A 27,744-nucleotide genomic window follows, 5' to 3' on the forward strand; every position below is an offset into this window, starting at 1 on the left:
AGCATTAGGAATCCCTCCCTTGCAGCCCTCCCCTCCCGCCAGCTCCCCATTCAGCCGCTAGTTAATTTATTTGAAGTTTTAATCTAATTATTAACTATTTTAAAGGCTAAGCAGCTTTCTCCAACAACAGGGCTGACAACTGGCAGCTCTCCGTTGGGTGGACTGCATCCAATACCCCGGCCCAAGACGATAATAGAAAGGGGGGGCAAGGGAAGGGTGTGCGGGGAGGGCTGAGTGAGAAGGGGCTTAAGGTTCATTATTGCCGAGACTTACATTTAATAGCAATTTACAACCGAGTTTATAAACCCCTGGAAAATCGGGGGTTTAGAATGGGGAAAGCTGACAGGGCCCTTCACTCGACAGCGGCTCTTGCGGGCGCCTTCGTAATAAAGACTAGAAAGGAAGCCATTGAGGCCTGATTGGCAACTGATAGTGCGCTAAATGGTAATGAGAAGGGCAGATGGAGGGGAGATTAGCCTCCGACTCTCAAGAGCTTTCCTTTGTGGGCCCCGCAGCCCCCTTGTCAGCTTCCTAATACATTTATTGCTCATTTCACACTGCTGAAGAAACTGCCTCTTTCTATTCAGAGGTCCCCCCCACCCCCCACCCAGCGCCTTTAAAAAAAAAAGTGTAATAATTAATTCATGGAGCCCTCGGCCCTCACCGCGGCCTGCCAGGGACTGGCCTGAGATGGGCTCCCAGTCACTCCTGTCAGGCGGATCACTGGAAGCATGTGTTGCATTTGTCTGCAGAACAGACACTACAGAGGGTGTGTGTGTGTACGTGTGTGTGTGTGTACACCCGCACCGCCATCACTCCTCCCCCCCCAACCCACACACATCCACACACACACACAAACCCCTTTCTTTGGCTGTTGGGTCGTTTGTCAGGCCCTGCCTCAGCGGCTGGTGGGACAGAAGGTGCTGTGGCATAAGACAATGGCAGAGCGTGAAATTCAATTAGTTAAGGGCCTGGTTGCAATTTCACGGCCCTAAAAAAAGAGGGAGGACAGAAGCCGGGGGGGAGGGGGGGCATTTTATGGCCTTTTTTTATTTATTTCTCTTTTCTCCTGAGGGCTTTCCCCCCTGAGTGCGGCGGCTTGGACATGCCTTTTTAAGAAGTTATTTAGAGTTCATATCTGTCACATCTATTTAACGTACTCTGGATGATGTTAAGAGGTGTTCTTGACGTTAAAAAGCTGATTCAGCTCCCTCTCCCACCCACCCCCATCCCCTCTCTGCATCTCTCGCTTGCTCTGCAGGTGTCCCGGTGAAGGTCACAAACACCAAAGACGGGGCAACTCGCCAGTCCTCCCTGGAGCTGTTTGTTTACCTGAATGAAATTGCGTAAGTGTCGTACGCTCGTGCCATCTCTTGCACTCTCATCTTCGGGGAAGAGTCCCCATTGACGTGGGTGCACACGCTCAGAGGGCTTTGCAAGGACACCCACCCACCTCATAGGCTCGGATCTGGGCAAGGCATCTAAAGCAGCACTTGTCGTCCTGCAAGATGTACCAGAGATTGATAATGGGATACATAGTAGAGCGATCCAACAAATAACACATGGTGCGCATGTTTTTGGGCCAGTTGTGGGCTATTCTAGGTTCTGATTGTTTACACAAAGAACAGAGTTTATATAAGTTCACCAGGAAGGGAGCTAGGATTGCCAGGTGTCCGGTTTTCGGGCCATTAAAAGTCTGGTCAGCAGCACAGCGGGACTAAGGCAGGGTCCTTGACTGTCCTGGCGCCGCGCAGCTCTCGGAAGTGGCCGGCATGTCCTTGCGGCCCCTAGGTGCAGGGGCGATCAGGGAAGCTCCGTGTGTTGTCCCAGCACCAGCTGCGGGGGTGGCACCTGCAGGCGCGGGTAGCGTGCACCGTGCAGAGCCGCCTGGCCACGCCTCCACCTAGGGGCCGGACATGCCGGCCACTTCTGGGAGCAGCGTGGAGCCAGGGCAGGCAGGGAGCCTGCCTTAGCCCCTCTCCACCGCCAACCGGGAGCCACCTGAGGTAAGCACCACCTGGCCAGAGCCCGCACCCCAAAACCCTGCCTGCACCCCAACCCTCTGCTCCAGGTCAGAACCCCCTCTCACGCCCTAACTCCCTCCCGGATCCTGCACCCCTTCCTCCACTCCAACCCTCTGTCCCAGCCTGGAGCCCCCTCCTGCACCCTGAACACCTAATTTCTGGCTCCCCCCAGAGCCCTCACCCCCTCCCGCACCCCAGCCTCCTACCTCAGCCCTGAGCCCCCTCTCGCACCCAAACTCCCTCCCGGAGCCTGCATCCCGCACCACTTCCTGCACCCCAACCCTCTGCCCCAGCCTTGAGCCCCTTCCCACACCCTGAAGCCCTCATTTCTGGCCCCATCCCAGAGCCTGCACCCTCAGCTGGAGCCTGCACCCCAACCTCCAGCCCCACCCAGTGAAAGTGAGTGAGGGTTGGGGGGAGAGAGAGCAACAGAGGGAGGGGGACTGGAGTGAGTGGGGGTGGGGTCTCAGAGAAGGGACAGGCCAGGGGGTGTGGCGAGGATGTTCGGTTTTGTGCAAATAGAAAGTTGGCAACCCTAAAGGGAGCATTGTCTAATGGTTAGAGAACACGACCTGCGGTTCTAGCCCCAGCTATGCTCCTGACTCCTTGGCGCAGGGGTGATCACAGGGAACCAGTGGCCCAGCTGAGCCCAGAGCCCAGAATCCTCCCTCCCATGGTAACGCTCAGTTCCCTTGGCGTGTGTTTTGACTGGGAAGAACTGGGTTTCTCGTAATTGTGTCAGCACTGGGCCATAAGTCCCTGTATTCTAGGTCACCCTCCCCAAAGGTCCAATTGCCCCAGTGGCCCCTGGGTAAGTACCTGCCATCCAGCTGGACTGACTCATAGCTACTCATGTGCTAGGTGCTGAGGACCCCACCCTGTATCTACTGTGTAAATGTCGTCCCCTTCCCACCTCCTCCCCCCACCACCAGTTTTTCAGGTAGGTCCCTTCCCTTCAGCCATCCCTGTCCTCCTCTCTCACTGTGAGGGATGATTCTGCTTTTACAGGGCTACTAGAGACAGAAGATTTGGTCACCTGTCTGCCTTCCCTGTCTCTTTTCTGTCTCCCTCTCTTTGTTGGAAAGTGGGTGCTTAAGGTTTCCTTCTCTTACAGATAACTTTGTGGTGGTGGATTTCCTCCACCACCACCAAGTCCCCGAGACACAGACCCATTCATCCGGCCCTGGAGAACAGGACCACGTTCCACCTTAACAGGGCCTCCAGGGCCATTTCTAAACTGAGTAGTCAGGTGACTGCGGAGTGCCATCCGCCTCTGATTCTTTCCTCACTTATTCCACTGATGCCAGTAAAGCTGCCTCTGACTGAGCCCCGCGGGTGTGAGCGGGGAGTCGTCTTCACTGCAGCCCCAGGGTCAGGAATCCAAGCTTGGTTCAAACTAAGAACCTTTCAGCTGGGCACGATGCTTTCATGTACACCTTGGAAAATGTCCCTATGCCCCTTCCCTCTGGTACCTTCCACACGGCTCTGTGTTCCACCGCTTCTCAAAGGGCTGTGGTCCCGTCTTTGGCTCAGAAGTAGGCAGGCCCCAGGGGAACCATTCATCCGTCCCTTTGCCAAGTGCCACGCAGACGCCCCGTCCCGCTCCTCCTTTGTGCCCCTGCCTTTATCCCCCTGCAGTTGAATGCGAATGAACTTTTCCATGTACTTCTCTTTTTAAATGTTAATTAAGTGGTTTTAAAATGACTTCACCAAGGGCGAATGCAGCTGCAGCGGCTCCCCCTCGCCCCTTCTCTCGCCCGTGTATTTGTCTCGTGGCCTGCTGGGCCACGTTTACTCGGGGATCTACTGGCCCAAGGGGTAAGCGAGGAGATGAAAGGAGGATTTGCATTGGCAACGAGGCTCGGCTTTTTTGGGGGGGGGTCTTCCACATTCCCTTCTCTGTCCAAGCTGCAAAAAGGGATATTTTTTGGTGGCGTGGTGGGGGGCGGACTCCTGATAATGGATCATATTCCAGCTGTCCCCAGCCTACTGTGAGGCAGTGTGACTGCTGACAGACCCTGTTTGATGGCTTTGCACACACGCTACGCACACATGTACTGGCCTGACACCTCAAAGGTATTTAGGTGCCTAACTCTCAAGTACCTCAACACTTTTGAGGATCTGGACCAACATGTGTCCGTGGTGGCGCTGGGCTCTGCTCAGTGGGGCAGGGAGGGGAGAGAAATGCCATCACCCACTTTCCTCACCTCTGATTCGGGCTGGCACCGTCGGGCCTGGTGCTCCCCTGAGCCACCTGCCCATCGTGATGCTGTCTGGTGGTGCACAGCATCCTGATGTGGGGCGCTGTGCAGCAAAGTCCAAGCTAAATCCAAGGCTCCGTACCTGCCCCCCTGAGCCATGCTCTCAGGGCCTGGAGGGAGGCTGCGGGAACAGGGACCGTCCCATGAATTTAAAAATGGCTGTTGTAATTTCCCTTTGGTGGCAGAGAAGAAACAGGGCGGTAATGATTAGAAAGGGGATTCTTTACTGAAGCTGCTGGCAGACAAGAGCCTGGTGGTTCTCTCAGGCTCTCCGGTTCCCAGGCTGACTAACCCAGTCTGTGCTGCCTCCTGTCTCCACACTAGGTCTGCCTAAGCCCTGGCCTGGGGTAGGCAGCCCTGGTGCAGGCTGCTGACTGCAGTCCAGGTGCTGACCCGAACTGTGGGCATGTCGTGGTTAATGGCATATGTTGGCTGAGGGCGTGAGAAACCCCTGAGGAAGCAGAGGGGAAGGTGAGGCTATGGGTGAGGGGGCTGTCCTTTTTCAAGCCCCCTCAGGGGTTAATCTGGAAAGCCTCCAGATTGTCCTTGCAAGCCCTCCTATGTTGGTATCCTCTGCAAATATTATAAACACATTCTCCACTCCACTATCCAAGTCATCAGTGAAAATATTGACTAGTACCAGACCCAGGACTGACCCCGTGCTGGACCCCACTAGATACGGCCTACCAATTTGACAGCAAACCATTGATAACTACTCTTTGAGCGTGGTCTTTCAACCAGCTGGGCACCCATCTTATAGTGATTTCACCTAGACCACATTTCCCTGCTTTGCTTATGAGAATCTCAGGTGGGACTATGTCAAAAGTCATGCTAAAATCATGATATATCACATCTTCTGCTTCCTCCTATCCGCTAGGCCAGTAGCCCTGTCTCTGGGGCCAGATTGGAGGGGCTCAGGTATCACAGTGCTGGCCACAGCATAAGAGCCTAGCCAGAACTTCCCATAAAGCCAGTAGATTCCCAGTGACCTCAATGGGAGTTGGACTGAGCCCTTCTAGTGCAGAGTGCCAGAAAGGGCTGACTCTTCCCAGCTGGCATCCCGTAAGCTCCTTTCACCGAGCTGCTCAGCTGCTTCCCAGTGGCTTATTCATCCCCTGGCAACATGTGACACCTGTCCCCCCCCTCCTCTCCTTTCTCTCCATAGAGGCAAGCACGGTGTGGGGCGCATTGACATTGTGGAGAATCGGTTCATCGGCATGAAGTCCCGAGGTGAGAGCCCCTTCCCTGTGCAACTTCCTCCCACTCCCCAGTCCCAGGCAGCTCTAAGGACCTCAGTCTCAAAAAAAGAGCTGGCTACTCTCCACTACTCAGCAGTGCTTGGGCAGAGGGCAGGATCCAGAGCTATGAAGCCCTGGAAGTGAAATCCTGGCCCCGCTGATTGAAGTGAAAGGGAGTTTTGTCATTGATTCAACAGAGCCAGGATTCTACCCTATGAGTGCGCTTATCCAGCCTCTCTTACCATTGTAGGTGAGCATCTGGTCATCAACAATTGCCCTTGATATCTAACCAGCAGCCTCTTTTAATAGTAACTAATGCTCATTGGATTAAGGGGCCCTGTTCCTCTCCTCGTTTGGGGCGCAGTGTGCACAGGTTTGGGGCCTGGGATTGTAAGTTTTTTTTGGGCAGGGACTTTGTTTGTGCATGTGAGAGAGATCCCTGATTGTGATCTCAAGGTGTTACTGCAACACAATAAATAATAATAACCAGATGTATGTCCTCCCACCTAAAAAAGCATATTTCTAAAATCTCCCTTTCTTTGCCTCTGAACCTCTGAGTCTAGAATCAATTTTTCATTTTTAAGGACTTTTAACTTTCCTCTTCAGTGAAAAATGTTGCAAACTCCAAGGAACTTCCTTCTAGTATCCTGAGCTAAATGAACCAAAAGGGGAAACAGCATATATCTAAGCCATTATTTGTTACCAGTGGACAAATGTCAAGGTTTAGTCAGGGAGGGGGATTCAGTGTTACCAACTCTCATGATTTTGTCACAAGCTCTCACAATATTTAGTGTTTTCCAAGCCCCAGCTCCTGGAGTCAGGGGATTATGTTAGACTCTTGGCTTTCATTGAAAAATATGAGTTTCTAGCCCTGAAGATTGCAGGGATAATCTTGGGAACATGATCCCCTAAAGGTTAGTAACTCAGAAGGCAAATAAAAAGAACCCAAAATGTTTTTAAAATCTCATGATTTGTAAGCCAATTTCTTAATATTTTCATTTATTTATTTATTTATTTATTTATTTTGGATGGCCTGACTCTTAAACTCTTGGGGTTGTCATTTGTCGATGAGAAACAGCTTAGTTGAAAATCTCAGGGGACAAGAGCTGCCGCCTTCCGAGGTGAATATCAATACAGCTAGTTAGCGTCTCCATTTCATCTTCCCCCCTCCCCCTTTTAACTCTCGTTAATATCTATTTATGCACTCCCTTTATTTAAACCTGCTCTAGGTGGCAGGGCAGAAGCTAATATTATGATAGCATTTCACAGCAAAATACAACCCACCTCAGTCTTCCTTCAGATCAAGACAGGAGGGAATTATTTACAAGTGTGTTAGCAAGTCCAGCAGCCAAAGGCCCAAACCCCCTGTTTGATTTTAGTTAGCGCAATTGAATAAAAAAAACCATCAGCCCTCTAAACCTTTGTATGTGATTCTCAGGACACTGAGTCATTTGTCAAGATCTTTTTTTGTTTGTTTTACTTTAAAGAGTCTCTGATGTGCTCCAGTGACCCTTGCAGCATTCAATAATTGCCCTAAACCCCATTTAACCATCATGTATGTTTTCCGCATGTCATTGTTGAGTGATAGCCAGCGTGTTTGGGTGTAAACAGGAGATTTCTCCTTTACTGTCAGCCTCCTCCATGCTAGGGCAACAATCCAAGCATTACAACGTTAGACATTGCCGTGATGCTGCAAGCCCCTGCACTATGGCATTGCTGACCACATAAAACATTTAACATTGTGCTTATTACTCTTCATTATTTGTATTGCTATAGCACTTAGGATCTCTACGTATGGACCAGGACCCCATTCTGTGTTCATCTTTCTTTAGCAAAGCATTTAAGTGCATGCTTAACTTTAAGCATGTGCTTAGTCGCTTAGGGTGAGTCTACGCTACAAAATTAAGTTGACCTAAGTTACATTGACTTGCAGCCACCGCATTAGTTAAATCACTTTTGCACGTCCACGCTACGCTTCTTATGTCGGCAGTGCGTGTCCTCACCAGGAGCGCTTCTATTGATGGTATTGTGAGTGTGGGGCACTGTGGGATAGCTACTGAAAGGCAGCCACAGTCAATGTAAGCAGCACAGTGTTTGCTCTGACACTGCATCAACCTAACTACATCAACTTAAGCACTACGCCTCTCGCGGAGGTGGAGTTAGTAAGTCCGTGTCGTGGGTGAGTTACATCAGTGGGAGCAACATTTTAGTGTAGACGCTTACAGAGTTAGGTCGACATAAGCTGCCTTACATCAGCCTAACTCTGTAGTGTAGACCAGGCTTAAGTTTATGCCTAGTTTTGCTAAATTAGGCCTGGTTTATACATAGTTTTTGTACTGGTATAATCTCATCAGCTAGGGATATGCATTTTTTCCCCCAATATAGTTATACCAGTAACACCTAACATGGTATAAAGGTGCCTTACCCCTGTAAGCTTATTCCCCTTCCTATTCAGGAATAAGCTCTACCCATCTCGGCTCCTTTATTCTGGTATAACTGCATCCCCACTAGGCGGTTCGTACAGCTTTAACTACACCAGTATAGGCAAAGTCATACAGGATTTGTGAATAGACCATGTTTTAGGGCCGGGATACATGAGAGAGGTAATTGCTGGATGGGGAGGTGAGGGACTGATTGTACGTAGAAAAGGGACCTCGAGGTCATCAAGTCCAGCCCCCCTGAGCTGAGGCAGCACCACATAAACCTAGACCACATGCTCATCTCTTGGTATCAGCAATGGTATGAAAGGTCTTACATAAAAAATATGTTTACGTTTGTTAAACTTCACAGCCCGTATGATAGCGATCACAGTGGAGTGTGCCAGAGGAATTCTCTTGGGCTAGGTCTACATGCATAAACGGTACTGTTTTAACTATATACCAGTGTAGAGAAAGTCGTACAACTAGAGCAAGGCAAAAAATTTTGGATGAATACTTTATTTGCTGGAAAATGCATTTTCGGGTCAGCCTAAATGATTCATGAACTTGGGCTGAATTTGGCAAATGGTCTTGGCCGAAAACTTTTGTTGTCTTTTTTTAAGTTTGGAAATGTAACAAGGTTTTTTTGTGTTTTTGTTTTTAGGGGTAAAAATCAGGGGAAAAAGTTGTTTTGGTTTGAATGAAACTAGGGCTGTCAAGCAATTAAAAAAATGAATTGCGGTTAATCGCGCGATTAAAAAAATGAAATGTGATTCATTGTGAGATTAAACAATAATGGAATACCATTTATTTAAATATTTTTGGATGTTTTCTACATTTTCAAATATATTGATTTCAATTAGAACACAGAATGCCAAGTGTACAGTGCTCATTTTTATATTTATTTTTATTACAACCTAATACAAGTACTGTTGTGCAATCGCTTTATCATGAAAGTTGAATTTACAAATGTAGAATTATGTACAAAAAATAACTGCATTCAAAAACAAAACAATGTAAAACTTTAGAACCTACAAGTCCACTCAGTCCTACTTCAGCCAATCGCTCAGACAAACAAGTTTGGTTACAATTTGCAGGAGATAATGCTGCCCACGTCTTGTTTACAATGTCACTTGAAAGTGAGAACAGGTTTTTGCATGGCACTGTTGTAGCCGGCATTGCAAGATATTTACGTGCCAGATGGGTTAAAGATTCACATGTCCCTTCATGCTTCAACCACCATTCCAGAAGACATGTGTCCATGCTGATGACGGTTCTGCTCAATAACGATCCAAAGCACTGCGGACCGACGCATGATCATTTTAATCATCTGAGTCAGATGCCACCAGCAGAAGGTTGATTTTCTTTTTCTGGTGGTTCTGGTTCTGTAGTTTCCACATCGGAGTGTTGCACTTTTAAGACATCTCAAAGCATTCTTCACACCTCGTCCCTCTCAGATTTTGGAAGGCACTTCAGATTCTTAAACACTGGGTCGAGTGCTGTATCTATCCTTAGAAATCTCACATTGGTACCTTCTTTGCGTTTTGTCAAATCTGCAGTGAAAGTGTTCTTAAAACAAACATGTGCTGGGTCGTATCCGAGACTGCTAGAACAGGAAGTATAGGACAGAATGCGGGTAAAACAGGACAGAGGACGTACAATTCTCCCCCAAGGAGTTCAGTCGCAAATTTAATTAACGCATTATTTTTTTAACGTGCATCATCAGCATGGAATGGTGTCCTCTGAAATGGTGGCTTAAGCATGAAGGGGCGTATGAATGTTTAGCATATCTGGCACATAAATACCTTGCAACACTGGCTACAAAAATCCCATGTGAACGCCTGTTCTCACTTTCAGGTGACATTGTGAATAAGAAGCAATCAGCAATATCTCCCGTAAATGTAAACAAACTTGTTTGTCTGAGCGATTGGCCGAACAAGAAGTAGGACTGAGTGGACTTGTAGGCTCTAAAATTGTACATTGTTTTGTTCCTGAGTGCAATTATGTAACAAAAAAAAAATCTGCATTTGTAAGTTGCACTTTCACGATAAAGAGATTGCTCTACAGTACTTGTATGAGGTGAACTGAAAAATGCTATTTCTTTTGTTTATCATTTTTACAGTGCAAATATTTGGAATAAAAATAAGATAAAGTGAGCAGTGTACACTTTGTATTCTGTGTTGTAATTGAAATCAATATATTTGAAAATGTAGAAAAACATCCAAAATATTTAATAAATTTCAATTGGTATTCTATTGTTAATCAGTGCAATTAATCGCAATTGATTTTTTTAATCACAGTTAATTTTTTTTGAGTTAATCACATGAGTTAATTGTGATTAATCGACAGCCCTAAATGAAACATTTTGATTTTTTTTCTCCAAATATTCATTCAGCTCCCGGTACGACCCACCCCTTTTGGATGCAGTTTTATTGGTATAGCTATTCCCAGAAGGGCTGGGGAATAAGCATTACCAGTAAAAAAAAAACCTTTATAGTGATATAATTAAGAAACTCTATGGATTGCACTGTGTATCTCTTTTTTATTAGACAATCACACCACTAACTGAAACAGTCGAATGACTACAAAAATGGTGTGTAGACCAGGCATCGGAGATCTTGGGACGCAGCCTCTGGGCCTCATCTCAGGAATACTCCTCTAGGACAATGGCCGGGAGAGAATTAGTGAAGCTGGTTGAAATTTTGATGGGGAAAAAAACAGGAAAAGCTGTTTGATGAATTCCCCCTCTCCCATTCATGTGACAAACTCTCCAGAGCTGGTTGGGAATTTTGAAACGTCAATTTCAAGTTTTGATGGGGGGGAAAAATTTGAATTGCCATTTTCCCCTGTTCTTTTCCACGCTGCTTTTATTACTAATTAGAAAACAGTTCATTGTTGGTTGGTTATTGTAGCGCTTGTGATGGGGTAGATGCTTTCCAAGCTTTCAAGAAGGAATGGTCCCAGTTCCAAAGAGCTCCTGGCCTAAGGACAGACAGACACAGGGGTTAGGGAAGGGACAACAAATGGGATTCGTTTTATACAAGTCAGCACAGAAGAAGTGGGATGAGTTTTGGAGGAAGTAGGTGCCAGGAATCTGTGAGCCTAGGCCAGAGTGGTGCCTATTCTATAATTAAGCTTAGGGCCCTTCAAGCCACGCAGATCTCTGGTATGATCAGGAGAATGCAGAACAGGCTTTACCAAGCTGGTTCTTTGACAGCTCCTTGATTAAACTTTTCTGGGCTTCTGTGCAGAGAAGTCGTGGTCCAGGCTTTGTGACACAGACCCTCCAAGAGTGCCAGATTGTGATACCAGGGCCCCTAGATCTGTACCATTAATGAGGGCCCGGGGGACAGAAGGCTGTGGGTGACTGAAAGAGAGTTTCTCTTTAGACTCCAGTGTCTTGGTGATTGATAATGGTGGGGGAAGGAACCAGAGAGAAGGGAACAAGCATTTGAGCCACTCTGAAAAAGTATTTTAATCAGAAACCAGGGAACGCAACTTGTGCCCTAGCGAGAGCAATGCTGGCAGCTTCCTATCTGCCCCGGGAGTGAAATCCTGGCTCCACGGAGCCCATGGCAAAACTCCCATTGGTTTCAGTGGGGCTAGGCTTTCACCTCAGGGCTGCACTTTGCTTTCTGCGGGAAGCGACTGCCCTCCTCTTTTAATATGTAGGGGCAATTCTATTGGGGGGAGGGATAGCTATCTATTGTGGGGAGGGATAGCTCAGTGGTTTGAGCATTGGCCTGCTAAACCCAGGGTTGTGAGTTAAATCCTTGAGGGGGCCATTTAGGGATCTGGGGTAAAATTGGGGATTGGTCCTGCTTTGAGCAGGGGGTTGGGCTAGATGATCTCCTGAGGTCCCTTCCAACCCTGATATTCTATGAACTGGCCCATGGGAGCTACAAGTCCCAATAGTCATTTCTCCTTCCTGATGCAAGTGGAGCCGGGCTAGCTCGCTACTGGTTTAGACCTTGGTTCAGCAAAGAGGGATGTGGCTGGACCCCATAACTTCACTGGGGCTCCACATGGGCATGTGGATCCAGGGCCTTGCTGCGGGGACTGGGGCAAGTCGAGCTCAGATGGAGAACTGTGTTGTGTGCCATAGTCTCCATGGCTGTATTAAAGACGAGGCCAGTGAGGGCTGCATTGTGGAATTCATCCCACAGACCGGTTGCAGGCCAGTGCCTTAACCAGAAGACTTGCTGCCTTCCCCCATCAGCGCTGCATAGTCACCCCTTACATTAAGGGGAGATGGAATGGGGGGACATGGCCGTGGGAATTCTAATGTCCACCCATGACGAGCAAAGCGGGGGGAGGTGGGAAGGGAAAAATTCAATTGTATTGATTTTTACAAAGCCTCTCACTGAAATTCGTTAAGGACTACCAGGGCGAGCAGGGAAGCTTGGTACCAGCCTTGTAAGCCCTGTTATCCAGGTTTGGTTGTCTGTGTTTTCGTGGGAGGCCAGTGGCTAATTCAGAGTGCTCCGGGCAGCCACACTTGCAGCCCAGCTCCCGCCTGCCGGTGACAATGGGGCTGAGCCAGCTAGGCACCGCCACGGCTTGAGAGGGCAGGCTGCAAATGGGAGTCGTTTTCCTGCCTCATGCGGCTTTTCATGGCCTCATTATCAAATTATCTTTTTAACTCTGAAGGGGGGCTAATTAGGGAAGTAAATGAAATCGGTGGGGAGGAAGCGGGAAGGGAGGGGACAGTTGGGCTTCTGGCTCTGCCAAAAGAGCCGGGTGCTTTGTTTCCTCCTTGCCTGGATACAGGCCTGTCCAAGCACCTAGGTCCGTGTGCAGGGAAGCTAGCCCTTCCCACCATTTGCACCCCGAGCCGCCCCTGCGGTCCAAGCTATTGTGAGTCCATCAACCTAGGCTGGGAATTGTCCCTCCAGCCGCAGCGTAGCTGTACCTGAAGGCGTCTTCGTCTACCGGGGCAGCCTGGCATTGCCGGAGTCTGCTACCCGCACGACAGGGTCCTTTGCCCCCGGCTGATGATGGTGCTTTGGGAATAGAGCCAGGCGTGGACTGTCCCCCACCCCGGAACGTGATGCCCAAGAAATCTGAAGGGGTTGCACAGTCAGGGATGAACTTAGTTGCTTGGCCCCTTGGGAAGTGCTTGGCCAGCAGGATCCTGGAGTGTAGCCGTTCAGTCCTCTCCCTTGTCGTACCCCAACCGTGGTATCCTCCTTGCTATGAGCTAGGCGCCGGGCCCTGTTGTGCCAGGCACTGTACAGACTCTTAGTAAATGGCATTCCCTGCCCTAAAGCGCTTACTGTCAAACCTCCGGGGCCCTCCAGGTCTGCCGTCCGGGTGAGCTTGTGCATCACGCAGGGGGCTGGGGTGGGGGTGTTCTCACTTTCAATCCTGTGTTCCCCTCATTTTCCCTTTTCGACCCTGTTTGGCAGGAGCCGGCGCAGAATGTCCGCATATTGATCCCTGTTGAAATTGACAGATCACAGTCAATACGGCTAAACAGTTCAGTTCACGGAAAACTGGCAGTAGAGGTTACAAATCAGAAAATTTTAAGCAGTAGCTGTCTCCATTCCTCTCCCCTTCTTCCCGTCCACTTTCCCTCCCCCCGCATCCCCTTTCTTAGCAGTAATTATGGTGTGATTGAAGCGCCGCCAGGCTGCAGCGCTGATACCTCTGTCTTTTCCCTGTAAACACGGGGAGATGGAAATAGACACTTGGAGACGCTGAGAGTGTCACTTTGAAGGTGTCTCTTGTCTCCTCCATTGCAATGCTGGGAGCTCGGCTGTCACTTCTCTCCCCTCCTGCGTAGTGGTTCATACGCCGACTGTCAAAGGCGCCCGGAACCGCAGTCTTTTAGCATCAGGTTTCTGTCACAAATCAAATAAAAATAATAAAGAAACAGACAGACAGCGTTCGTCTGCTCTGCGTCCCCTGCCGCGAGCGGAGAGGAAATGTGGGTGGGGGAGGGAAAGAGGCACAAAAAACAAGCTTTTGATCAGTCCAAATTAACTTTAACACCTTCTAAGGGAAGGTGCAGGAATATTGATTGCATTATTGGCGTTACGTGCTGCTTTTCAGTTGCTTTGCTGCCGCAGTCTGTCTGAGCCCAATATGTCCCCCGCTCCAGAGGGTCTAATGTACCAGGAAGTGCCCCCAGGGCATTATTTTATTATGTGCCTTACGCCAACTCCTTGCCAGGGGATGTTGTGAAGGCCAAGTCTATAACAGGGTTCAAAGACGAACTGGATAAATTCACGGAGGATAGGTCCATCAATGGCTATTAGCCAGGATGGGCAGGGATGGTGTCCCTCGCCTCTGTCTGCCAGAAGCTGAATGGGCTACAGGGGATGGATCACTTGATGATTACCTGCTCTGTTCATTCCCTGTGGGGCACCTGGCATTGGCCACTGTCTGAAGACAGGACACTGGGCTAGATGGACCTTTGGCCTGACCCAGTATGGCCATTCTTATTGTTCTAGGTACTGTACGCTTGTCTAGTGAGCAATTCAGTTCAGAGGCAGTCTTGTCATCATCTAAATAGGCAAGACAGACTAATCATGAGAGGAGAGGAGTAGTACAGGTGGAGAAACTGAGTCAGTGAGAGTTCCACTTGACTTGCCTGAAGGCAGCTACCTATTCCCCCTGGTTGGGTCACCTGCAGAGAGGTGTAACTGAATGACACCTCCTCTTGCCATTGAGCGTGACTCCGGCTCCAGTCTGGTCCCGTTGATAGAAGTATGTTTTAGCTGTGGCTTTTCGGTGGTCAGTGGGATTTCTTCCTCTCTTTTTCCCTTTAATAGGCAGGGCTGGATAATTCAATGCCTGGTTGCTCTGTGAGCAAGGGTAAGGGCAATCCCCGCTCAGGTGTCAAGGCCTTACCTGATGGTAATGCCCACACCCTGGCTGGGCTGGCAGCAGGGCGCTTGAGCCAGGGATCTTTGGCTCTTAATGCATGAGCTGCTACTGTCTGAGCTAAAAGACCCATCTCTCTTACCCAAGGCTGTAGCAGACTCCTCAATTGCGAGTTGTCCTGGTCACCTGGGCCCTACCAAGTAGGCAGAGTGTACGTGATCTCCACAGGGGTCAGAAAGGAATCACCTCTCCTCCCCTCTCCCATCAGTCAGGCACATGATGGAGGTGGTTGCTCCTAACTCTGAAGCCTCGAGTATTATCCGCTGCTGGAACCCCGATATTATTATGATTATTAATTATGTGTTACTGGAGCACCTAGGAGCACTCCTGGACCAGGGCCCCATTGTGCTGGGCACTGTGCAAAAATCAGAACAAGAAGACAGTCCCTGATGGGATGTTCTGGACCAATGATCCAGTCTGGCATGATAAATCCGTTGTGTCTAAAATTGTTCCTTGACCCCTTAGCCCTCGTGGATCTACTGAGCCGCAAACATTCTCAGGTACCCGAACTTGGACAAAGGCATTTTCCTTCTTTGGTTCATTTCATGTTTCTGTGCCCTTTTTGCAGGGAGTTAGATTCTCCCATTATTTTGTGCTGAATTTTCCAGTTAGATGAATACTTTGCCACATTTTTCTTTACTGAAACTGAAAGCAGCCCTGTGTGGTATTGGATTGACCTGCAAAGCTGTTAAAGCCTGCAGCATGCCCACTTGATTTTAAATACTTCTCTAGTTCGCAGCATTAGTCCGAGGCACTCCTTGAGATGTATTGTACGTTCAAGTATATTTTGGAGCCACAACGGTTTGACACTGTTACTGCTGTCTTTTTTTTTTAAGGCATCTATTTTTGTAGTGTGATACAACAAAACACAATGTGTGAGCTCCTCCTGCTGGTTGTGCAGCAGTATTTTAGCTGTGTTGCCAGGATCAAAAATGTTAAACAATGTGTGTGTGCAAGGCAGCTGTTTTCACTTGTGTATTAGAAATATGGGGACGGAGAGGAGAGACGGCAGGTGGTATTCTTTGTGAGTATGTGTACAGTCCTGGGATATGGGGGTGTGTGTGTATATGTGTTTTGAGGGTATGCATACTGTATGGATGTGTTCTGTAGCTGAGCCTACTTTGTGTGCATTCTGCATATTTATTGGGCACGCATTTTGTGTGTGTGTGTGTGTGTGTGTGTGTGTGTGTGTGTGTGTGTGTGTGTGTGTGTACTTCATGAACATGCGTGCTGCGTGTGACCTGCTGATTGTGTGTGCGTGCATGCATATACTTCCCAACAGTCCTGGGTTTTGTGGGACTCTCCCGCTTTGACGCTCCGAGCCCCTGTCCTGCAAAAGGGGCATTTTGACCTGGGCCCACTGTTGGAGCAGGCCCTGAAACGGAATGGTGGTGTGACCTGGTGCATGGGGTCACAGCACCACGGAGAACTTGGCTCATCCTCCCCCACACCCCGTCTCTGTCAATGGAGGGGTGGATGGGCCAAATCTGAGTGGCGCTGCGGCCCCATGTCGCATCGCCCATCCCACTTGAGCCACCTGAAACATTAAGAGGCGTGTGTGTGTGTGTGTGTGTCACTTGACCATGCAGGCGTGTGTACCTGTGGAATATGTCTGGGTGCCTACCTGCTGTGTCTGGCACATGGCGATGGATGCATGCTTCATCCGCAGGCATGGTGTATGCGCGATGTGGAGGTGAAGGAGGATAGTGGTATGGTTCAAAATTAACCAAAAATAAATCTATGTAAACCAAGCCGAGAGAGGCTGGAACAAAGGAAGCTGGCTTTTCTGCCTCTGCCTCCAGAGAAGCCCAACCGGCTCGGCCCCACAGCGCTCAGTCATCAAAATAATTAAACTTCTCTTGTGGTGGCTGTTTTCCGAAGCTCTGCCACGATTCAGAATTGGGGTGGGGAGGGGAAGAGGAGGGAGAGGAGCGGGGGGGTCGACAGCCCCAAATGAGGTTGCACTCCGGTACCCCAGGTAGCCTCATTTCTTCACAGCTGACATGTGGTTCTCATTGTGTTGTTTTTTTTTTTTGCCACTGGAGGGGAGCGGAGGGTATTTCTGGCCCCCGTCTCCCCGTGCCTGTGCCCCGCGTCGCTCATTTAATTACAGGTTTTCAGCCACAGACCGGTGGGCATGCATCGGCAGGGGGATCGGCTCCTAAACCCTGTCATTTCGCCTCGTCAGAGTGCCTCTTCAAAGAGGGGAATCTAGACATTTTCTCCACAAGGCGCGGAGTGGACTGTCTCGGCCCCAGCATGAATATAATGACAGATGCATTTTACAGCAAGCTGGGACTGAATGGGCTCAAGCACGGCTCCTTCTGTCAGCCAAGTCATTATTTTTTGTCATTTGCTGACAGTTTTGGTCTCATTCGTTTTTCTCTCTCTCTCTCTTTTTTTTTTTCCCCCTGCCTGGAAAAATGGCTAGGTATCTACGAGACCCCAGCAGGGACCATCCTGTACCATGCTCATTTAGATATTGAGGCCTTCACCATGGACCGGGAGGTGCGGAAAATCAAGCAGGGGCTCGCCTTGAAATTCTCAGAATTGGTGTACAATGGTATGTACCACCCCCCTCCCCCGACCTACCTCCCACAATACCATATTCCCCCCCCGCACCCCTCCCCCCATAATGGTGAAAACCCCATTACTACTAAAGGCAGCCGGCCCTGCGTGTTTGTTACATGGCTCTGGCTTTAACAGAGATGGGCCCAAGCTGGGAAATTTTAGGTCTGGATTTGAGGCCCCTTGTAGAGATGGGGAAAAAGACCTGTTCTGTCACCCACTCCATCTCCCTGCCTAGGATTGGTCCCTAGGGCACAGCATTCTGTCCAGTTTAACTTTAAAGGGTCCAACCTGTGGGGTGGCCACAACTGCCCGTGGGAGACTGTGCCGGCTTCCAGTAGCGCTCACAGTTAGGAAGACATCTCTGTTTTCCAGCCTCGCTCCAGTTCCACGGTTTGACCCACCCCAAATAATTCCTCCTTGGTGCTAACACACACGGCAGATAGCTAGAGACTGTCCCCTCCTCCCTCTCCGCCCCACACAGGGTGCCTCTTTAGTCATTGTGCAGCCGAGCTATCCAGAGTAGCCCTTGTAATAGTCCCTCTTAAATTGGTCCCTCCAGCCACTTGATCACTTCAGTTGCTCCTCTCTGAACTTCCTCCAATTGGCCGATATCATTGCGGTAACATGGCACCCCGAGAGGAATGTTCTCCAGCCACAGTTGCACCCAGAGTCAGCTGAGGATGTGCCTTGGCTTGATGCCTCTGCCTGTGTGGCAGTTTTCAGACTGGGAGTTTTTGGTCCAGCCTGTTATAAGGCCAGGAGACCAGGCTCAATCCTCAGATCCACTGGTGTGAATCTGGAGTGACTCCATTGAACTCTAGGGTGGTTGATATGGTGGGAATGGTTTTGTAGTCTTATGACCACAGCATCTGCCACCCACGAATACCACCAGGATAGCACGGAGTAATGCATGCATATTAAGGAAAACTGCAGATCTGAACCCCCCCAAATTTTAGGGAAGCTCGAACCCAGCACTGAATCTTGCAGCTCAGGTCATCTCTAGTTCTTCTGGCTTCTCAGTGACCACAAGGGTGATGCTCTAGATTAATCACGGCTGCAGGAGGCCAGCAAGTGGCTGAGTGTTTAAAAGAGTTGGTTAATTTCATGACCATTTGTCCACATACTAGCTAGGATAATAAGGGGAATCAGATCTAATACCCCGGGGTGTACACTGATCTCACTGCAGGCGTCATGAAGAGCTTCACCAGTTGCCCTCTGCCTCACCATGTTCATCACTGTGCAATTGACCGGGTGCATTATGGGAGTTTTGTGCCTTCCTCTAAAGCATCGGGTGTTGACCACTGCTGGAGGCAGGATCCAGGCCTTGTGGGACCAATGAGCTGATCCAGCAAACCTTCCATGGTTAAGTGTGATGTGCTTGTGTGAAGGTGTTCCCGCGGTTTGTGGTTCATGTTTTGCAGGGGTGTCTGCTGGAATTGGGCCCAGCGCGAAAGCAGCTCCAGTCCCAAACAACCCCCAAACTCTAGGGTGTTCGCATTCCAGAACTGAATTTTGCAGCGTTTCTGCACGAGCAGATTTTAAAAAGGAAAATGTGCATGTCATAACCTTCTCCCAACCCTTCAGCATTTTGCGTGTGCTTCTTCCTGATTGCAGGAATGTGCTATGCAGCGTGTAGCCCACAATGGGGCACTGTGCATTTTTACGTGATCTAGGATTTGGTTTGGTAGAAGCAACACAGCAAAAGAGGAGACAAAGTTTCTGGCTTTTAGGCAGCTCTGAACAGCTGCTTGTTGGGGAGAGAGGGATTTCAAAATCTGAGCTAACTCAGCCGATCGGTCATGCAGCCAGTCGTGCTGTTCACTGCGGTTTATGTGTGTGGTGCCGTTGATCAGAACACTGAAAGGGGCAGCAGGAGTGGGGGGAATAGGACATGAAGCCCCTCACTTCTAGCTCACTGGTTCAGCTCCAGCCCAGGTCGGTAATGACCGAAGCTTGATACCATCTGATGTCTGCTCTGCACCCTACATGAAATGAGCTTGATGGGTCTCAGTTCAGTTCCTAGCAGACTCACACACACCACCAGAGTGGGCCCCAAGTGGAACAGACATCAGACGGTAGCAAGCTTCAGTCATTACCAACCTGGGCTGGAGCTGATGAGGCCAATGGCCCATTCAGTCATACCCTTGGAGCATGCCTCTCATACAGTGGAGATGGTCGCTTTAGAGGAGACTGGAGTGGCCAAGGGGGCGTTGCCACTGATGCTCTGCTTATTCTGTGGATAAACTCAGAGCCAGTTGCTAGGACTAAATTAAGGAGCCCAAGTTTTGATTTTTAAATCTTGTGAAACTGGAATGCGTTACCTAGGGAGGTGGTGGAATCCCCTTCCTTAGAAGCTTTTAAGGTCAGGCTTGACAAAGCCCTGGCTGGGATGATTTAGTTGGGATTGGTCCTGCTCTGGGCAGGGGGTTGGACTAGATGGCCTCCAGAGGTCCCTTCCAACTCTGTTATTCTATGATTCTATGATTCTATGATGTTGATTTGGGTTTTTTCCCCACGCTTGAAAAATCCACATTTGGCTACGGTAAGCTGGCAGCTGGGACATGTACCCTTTTGCAAAGCCCCAGCTGGGGGACTATATGTTGCACACCTGTGGATATATTGTATTAATTAAAAAAAAAAGACAGTTGCCTGTAGGCTTGCTGTTCATGATCCACTGTGCTTCATTTTGTACTTTCCTGGCACATCCAACCTCCAGCTAAGGATTCAGGTAGCAAAGCCCACCTGGCAGTTCCTTTGCTAAGTAGTACTATACCTAACATAACCACTAGAGGGCACAGTCAAAACACCATGCACAAACCACTACTTTTACAGTAGCTATGAGCTTGGCCCATCTTGTTATGTAGCGCTCAAGAATAGTGCATTAGTGGGACTGTGAAAGACCCTGCAGCAGCCCTGGGCCATTTTTTGTTTCTAAGCCCATCCTCAGAGGGGGACTTTGACTCTCTCTTTCCCAGGTGGCCAACCCCAACATTCAAACCAGGAGTCAGGCCCCCAAAAATCATTGGATATTTTTTTATATATATAATACACATTGGGTGCTTTTTATTTGTCGTCTAGTTTCTGAGCCTATAGGTCACGTTCCAAACTTTTCTCTATAATCGTGAGATTCCCATGAAATAAGATGTCTCCAGGAGCTGGGGCTTTAAGAAAGCAAGACTTGGCAAGGCTGGTTTCCCTCTGTCCACTATCCACAGAGAGATGCCCAAGCCTGCCTTGTGTTCCTGTGTTCTTGTCCCGTTCCTCTGTCCTCCCTCCTCTTCCTTGAGATATCCAGTCTGTTTCCTCATCTCCAGAAATGCATACAATCACGGGGTGAAATTCACCCCTGGGCAGAGGCCTACAGGCTGCTTAACCCCTATTTTGAAGGCTTTAGTGGTTCATCGGCCTCATGCTGCTGGCCCTCTGCGGTGTGAATTTCACCCACAGCAAAGATGTTTTACATGGGGAGGAGGGAACTAAGCAGACAGTAGAGAGTAGCAACAACTACTCTGCGTTGGCATGAGAGGGTGCAGTGTGTCACTGGATCTCCCTGTACCCTTCAGAAGGAAAGAAACTCTTGAAATCTTCCCCACTGCCATTCTTTTAATTTTCTTTCTGCTGCAGCATCTCTCCCTGGTTATTTTGATTTCACTTTCCTTATGTTTGAAAAAAGAAAAGGGCGAGAGAGTTGTTTATTTCTAACAACCCTAATTATTTGGAAGCCATGGGATTAAAAAGCTGCTTGGAGAATTCTGGGGTGGTGGTTCCCCCCCACCCCGTAAGTGGAAGGGGCTTTTGTGTAGTTCATCTGACATGCTGTCAGGCCAGAAAATAAAATGCTATGGTTCTTGTCAGTGTAGAACCTGTTGGCTTTTCTGCAGAAATGAACTTTCCTTACTGTGCATCAGACAGCCAGGCTTTCTCCAACCCAGCTGTTAGAAAAGAAAATTGAAACGAATAATTACCTTTTTAGCTAGTAACCTTTCCATAACGGTTGAGATATTCACCAAGCTGCTTTATCCGGAGGCAGCAACCTGCTCCGGCATGGAGAGATTTTGACATGAACACTGGTGGGTTTATTAGTTACCTTTCCATATGTGCTAGCGTCAACCAGGCAAGGGTCTAGTCATGGTTTTCCTTACCACAGATGGGGAGGGATCTGACCCTCCGCTGGTGTCAATCAGTAAGAGTCCATTGATCCTACCCCAGTTTACACCAGCTGAGGATCTGTTCAAACTCTTTTTTCCAAGAACCATGCTAGCTAAATGTGCTAGAAACCAATAGTGGTATTTTAGATTTATGCTAGCAGAGGGGCCAGAGCAACAATGTTGAAAGCATGATTGTGGAAAGTCTGAATGGTGTGAATAAAGTTATAGCGAATCCTTCATGGCATGGAAGGAACAAATCAGGGAAGATTTTCGGTTGGTGGCGCTCCGGGGCAGAGTTAAGGTTATTTGCAAGTTGCATTTTGATGGTGGTTGCACATGTGTAAAACGTAGAGCTGGCTGGAAAAAGTCCCAAAACCTTTTTTGTTTGGCATTTGCCAATGGGTTGAAATTGAAACGTTTGAAAACAGATCCGTTTCGATGATGTTCCAATGGAGCCTGCCTCCCTGTCAGCTTGCCCACCCAGTTTCCTGGCAGCCGGGGCTTCCTTGGCCTGCAGTTCTGAGGCAGCCTGCCAGGTAGACAGCCCTGACCTGGGGCTCCATTCCATTTCATGGGCAACTTTGAAATCTGAGGGGTTTTGTTCTGAGTTGTAACAAACCCAAATTCTGAAATATGGAATCCCTCTGTGAAATGGAACGGCCTTTCTCTGCCCAGGTGTGGCCGTGTGGCTTGGCTAAAGTCTGTCTGTTGTTGGGGAATGGTTGTTGCATTGGGTGCTCAGAATTAGCTGTCTTCCTAGATTTTGGTTTTGTTTTATTTTTAATAGTTGTGTGGCTGCTTATGGACATCCTTAACTGATAAACAGCACAGAGGTTTGTGTACGAATGATGAGAATGCTTCTGGAGTGCTCTAAGCACTTTACAGGGGTACAGACCTGTGTGAACCATATTGGACCAGTAGCAAAACGGAGCCACAGAGAAGTTAAAGGTCAGATTTTCAAAAGGGGCTTCTAACTCTGGGTTCCTAAGTCTAAACCCCACAGCCTGGTTTAAGGCGCTGAGCCCCCTGGCCTGCCATGGATTTCACTGGGAGTTGTGGGGGCTCAGCATGTCTGAAAATCCGCTCTAAAGTTGGGCACTTAAAAACTGGAGCATTCAGAATGATTGGCACTGCTGAAAATGTTAACCCGTGCAACTTAGTCTTGCCCAAGGTCTCCCAATGGTGGTCAGGAATAAATCCCAGTTTTCCTGACAGCTACCTCTGTATTCTAGCCCCTAGACCATGCTGCTGAAACAGAGGTGAGCCACAAAGTTTGGATCCAGTTTCGATCTTCCTCAAAATTTGGCGGGGGGTTTCTCCCCGAGGTTTTGTTACAGCCTTTTCTCTGGTCCCCCAAGCACTTCACAACATCCCTGGTGGAGCACGGTGATATGTGTATACACAGGCTCCCCTGGGGGATGTGCACCACCGCATTATAGCACTGATCTCTTGCAGAGTAGGGATAGAACCTCTTGTCCACTAGATCAGGACGAGTTTGCTAGAAACCCTTTTAAAGGCATATGCTGCTCGCCATAGTGTGGACAGGGCTTTTAGAGCAGTAGTGCTCAACCAGGAGTCCAGGGCTCCCTAGGGGGCCTCGAGCAGGTTTCAGGGGGGCCTCCAAGCAGGGCCAGCATTAGACTCTCTGGAGCCCAGGGCAGAAAGTTGAAGCCCCACCGCATGGGGCTGAAGCCAGGGGTCCTGAGCCCTGCCACCCGGGGCTGACGCTGAAGGCTGAGCAATGTAGCTTTGTGGGGGGCCCCTGTGGTGTGGGGCCCCAGGCAACTGCCCTGCTTGCTACCCCCTAACGCCGGCCCTGGCTTTTCTATGCAGAAAACCAGCTCTTGTGGCACAGGTTGGCCGTGGAGTGTTTATAACATGCTGCGGGGGCCTCCGAAAGAAAAAAGTTGAGAACCCCCGCTTTAGAGCCCATTTTTGGTCTGCGTTAAATCAGGCCTATGTGAACTCAGACCAGCCAGGGCACAGTCGGGGAGGCTAAACCTAGACTAGCAGAGCATGAAAAGGATAAATAATTCAGCCTGGAATAAAGGGCATGAAAGCAGCATTACCGTATTGCACATCTGAGGTCCCCCCCAGCTGAGGGAGGGCGCTGGAGGCCTGGCTTTCATGCTCTCCCGTCTTTCTTTAACACCTAATTATTGTAACTAGGCTCTGAATTTAAGAGAATTAGTGTTTATCTCTTCCCCCCCCCTCGCCCCGATTGATTCCATTGTGGGAAGGTGACTTTGCAACAGACTTCACCAGCTTTCAGCTCCCCGCTCCCTGCCAGGTACGGCCAGGTGTTTAAATGCCATTGTCTCCCACAGACCTTGTTTGCGCCATCAGATTGAAATGATTAGAGCTGGAGTGCAGTTACAAAGTGAGAAGGCTATTAAGACGGATCACTTCCACTAGGGAATTTGTTTGCAGTAGGGGGTGGGGGGGAGGGGAGAGGGAGGTGGGGGAGTACCTTACACCTGGAGATGTCAGATTCAGTATTTAAGTAGCTGGTTATTATTTTAATGTGTCTTGGATTTAATGTTTTTCTCCATTGCCATGGAAGAACAAACACCCTAAACTGTCCTTACATTTCAGGAGCTTTAACTGTATTTGTCAAAAGAAAAAGTTTATTTTCTTGCAGCCTCACTTCCAGCCTTATTGTGCTGCTTGGTATCCGTGCAGTGGCCCCTTTCAGCTGGTTAATGGCTCACAGCAACACTGCTGAACCATCTAAGACAAGAAATGACGAAGAACCCTGCACTTCATTGAAACTGCAAGGGGAACTTAGGAAGGCAGAATGTAACTATCCAAGTTGGAAAGACTTTGCCCAAGCATCAAGATTTGTATTCTCTCTTAGGAAGGGTGTATGGCATCATTACCAACAAGACATGGTCAGAACCTTGCTTTCACAGCTCATCCAAAGATGGTATCTTCAGAAGCCCAGTAGTGTGGGTATTGGTTCCGGACTGACCCAGAGAGAAGAGAGCCACCTATCAGATTATCAGTACCAACTCCTACAGCACTTGGGATGTCTCCATTTCATCCAAGTACTCAGCCCTGCTTAGCTTGTGAGATCTGTCAGAGTCTTACCCCAGAGGGGTGGCTGCAGGTCTGTCCATGTATTTGTAGACCAAAATACTGTCGCACAAGGAAACTGGGTGGAGGAACAAAGCTGTTCCTGGAATGCTCATCACTGGGGTGCCGCAAGGGGTGCTGGTGCAGTACGGACGGTCATTCAGTTAGCAAGCCGTGAGACCAAGCTATATCACTGGGCCACGGCAACGCTGCAAATCCAGCAAAATTTGGGATTCCTGCTCCTTGAGACTAAGCATGTCAGACAGCAGGCAGGAGAAGGGGGAATAGCCATATCAGAGCATGCATGTCCCCACTGCAGGATAACTAATGGAGATGTATTAACATCAGCCTGTCCCAGAGACACGCACTCCACCCTTGTGATGACTGGCCAATAACAGATCAAGAGGAATATCTCCATCTCCCAGCCCTTTCTTAAATCCATATCTCAGAAATCTGAAAAATACTGCCAGGAGACAAACATCTGAGCGGTGTCCGTGGAGTCTCGGTGCAGGTGGGATGGACGGTACCCTGACTCATGGAGTTTACAGAGTGGCCACTGCTCTGGCTGCATTGATCCAACCTAATTCTGAGGCCAAGAAGGAGGGGGGGAAATACTTTTTGTTTCCTGAATGGCTTCCACCCTGAGTCCCCAAAGACCAGCTGGGAAAAGAAAGCTGAGAGGGCACCTGTGTGGTAGCACAGAGAAAGATTAAAGAGATAAAACTTCTGGATCACTGAAGATGCTTAAATAGAACCTTTCTTTCTCCCACTATCTCTCTCCCCATCTCCCTGTCTTTATTCTAGGTCTCAGGGGGCTTAATGGGCTAATTAGCTCACTTAGTGACAGGACAGCGCACAGGAATGGCAGGCAGGCAGGACCTGAGGCTCTCGCCATCGGTAGGAGAGAGGAGAGCAGAGAGGCACACAGGTGCCAGGCTCTGAGTTGTGGGCACCATCTCCATTTGGGGAGCCCCCGTGCCCACTTGCCAGCCAGCCACAGAGCAGCCCAGCACCTGGGAGAGGAGACAGAGCAGGAGCACGTGTTCATTCTCCATCGAGAGTTGGCCTGTGGAGTAGCAGCCGGACCGGAGTGCTCTCTTCTCTGCAGTATTTGGATTCCATCCAGACCTCGCCATGCCATGCCAAGCCATGCAGCACCCAATGCTGCTGGGTCACACTGTGCCATGCCAAGCTGCCCCATGCCAACCCCCGCAATGCCATGCTGTACCAAACCCCGCCATGCTAAGCCACATGGCACTAACCCTCCCCATATCATACTGTGCCACTCGCCGCTCCCAAGCCAGGCCGGCTACAACCTGTCCTTACCATGCGTTTCCGTTCTGTGCCATGTCCGGTAAAGCATGCCACAGCGTCTCATTCCCAGGTCACCTTATTGCACGGTGCCCTTCAGAATGCCCCTGACAAGCGGTGGGGCAGGGCATGAGGAGACTCCTAGTGGTGGTTTCTTCCTGCTGCTGTCTCCTCTTCCTGAACTGGCCACATGTTCACAAAGGCCACTCTACTGGTTGCCAGGTTGTGATCACGAGCCACCCAAAAATCAAGGCTTGGTTCAGACCTAGGCTTAAAGTCTTGCAGTTTGCTGGATGCTGCCCTGAGCTGCAGCCTTGGAGATGAGACTGAAAGAGGGAAAACTGTTTTCTTTAGCAAGCTGAGAAGTGATGGACTCATCCAAAGCTTCACCCCGCATACCAGGGTTCAGTACCGGAAGCTCCTGTAACCAGTTGCCTGGCATCCCAGCCCTGTATCTAATCCTTGACAGAAAATCTTCTAGTGAGGAGCTGGAAATGTTTCATTTCAGTTCTCTGTGAATTGGAGTCAAGGCCAAAGGACGTGGTGACCGACCTTCCCTCCAGTCAAGTAGGCTTTGATGGGATGTCCTTCTGAGCTCCTACGTGGCCCTGTGTGCTATGTACCCTCTTCTTTGCCCCCAAAAGCCTGCATATTTTCACAGTCTCTGGGAGCAAAAGCCTGGGTCCAGCAATCAAACCCAGGACTCCTGCATGAAAATAGAGCTGACTGATGATACCGCCCTAGGAGCTGGTGGCCATCATGACTGGTAGTAAAGAGACCTGCCTAGACTTTCATCTCCAGGTTGCCTGTTCAAATCCGGCCCAAGTCAGTTGCGGCCAAAAGCATTCCCGTTTGACAGCTGGCTGGTGGCTCCTGGAAAATGAGTTTGGTAGGTCTGAGCCCAATTTATAGCGGAGTCATGTCCAAAGCCGACAGGGCAGCCCCAAGAGAGGCCAATAACTGAATGGCCCCGGAGACTGGATCTCCTCCTTAGTCCTGGAGGCATCCCTCTGGCTCAGGATTGAGGGAGGCTGACCAGACAGGACGGAGGAGTTCACGCTACAGCAGATAAGACAGAGAACAGGAGGGCGCCTGAGTTTTCAGCCACGCAATGTGAACAGTGTGGAGAGAGAGAACACAACACCCCGGCCTAGCCCATTTCAATTCATTCCTGGGAAATCTGCTAAGAGGAAAGAATAAAACTCCCCTGGCAGCTTTCAAGGGACTGCAGAGAATGATGCGAGTCCCCCGGAGAGGGGCTAGAGTGCCTTTGACAATCAAGTCTCAGACAGATGTGCCTTTAGCATCGCTCCACGGACAGCAGAGGAAAGGAGAGATGCCTGCGCCCTGCGAGTGACAGGCAGCTGTTACTCTAGAAAGGGCCGGGGGAGCTGAGCCTACCTGAGAGCGGGCACAGGACATATGGGCCCGGATCCTCCTGCCTGATAAAGCCCCTGAGGTCAGGCCCTGCCTGTGTTATCTTACTGGAGATGTCTGGTCTGCCAGGATCCCTGCTGGGCTCAGAGATAAAGGGGATGGGAGCTGGCCAGGCTTGGTGGGGCAGGCTTTGAAGTCACCTCTCCACCTGTCCATTGTCGAGGGGTATCTGTTCCAGAGCAGAAAGGTTGTTCTACGTGGGGGTGATCAGCCATCCGTGGAGGGGGACGAGGGGAGGGCAGAGTTACCACTGGAAATGGCTGTGGGCTCCTGTCTATGCACAGAGACGTATCGTGCCCCTTCTCGGATTAACCCTTTGAAGCATTGCTCCCCAATCCACCATCCCCCATGCCCCCCCAACCCACCACAGCCCT

At 49.5% G+C, this 27,744-nt stretch overlaps 1 protein-coding gene across 2 annotated transcripts in view; it reads left to right on the forward strand.

Moving 5' to 3' along the window:
* Positions 1 to 27,744, forward strand: part of ASS1 (argininosuccinate synthase 1) — a 79,386-nt gene that overhangs the window by 42,625 nt on the left and 9,017 nt on the right. For both annotated transcript variants that reach the window (XM_074974200.1, XM_074974199.1), the window contains exons 11-13: positions 1,262 to 1,346; positions 5,451 to 5,515; positions 17,260 to 17,391. In XM_074974200.1, coding sequence (XP_074830301.1) covers positions 1,262 to 1,346; positions 5,451 to 5,515; positions 17,260 to 17,391 — 282 coding nt within the window. The remainder of the gene's footprint in view (positions 1 to 1,261; positions 1,347 to 5,450; positions 5,516 to 17,259; positions 17,392 to 27,744) is intronic.

This window comes from Natator depressus, chromosome 16 (genome assembly GCF_965152275.1).
Source record: "Natator depressus isolate rNatDep1 chromosome 16, rNatDep2.hap1, whole genome shotgun sequence".
Lineage (NCBI taxonomy): Eukaryota > Metazoa > Chordata > Testudines > Cheloniidae > Natator > Natator depressus.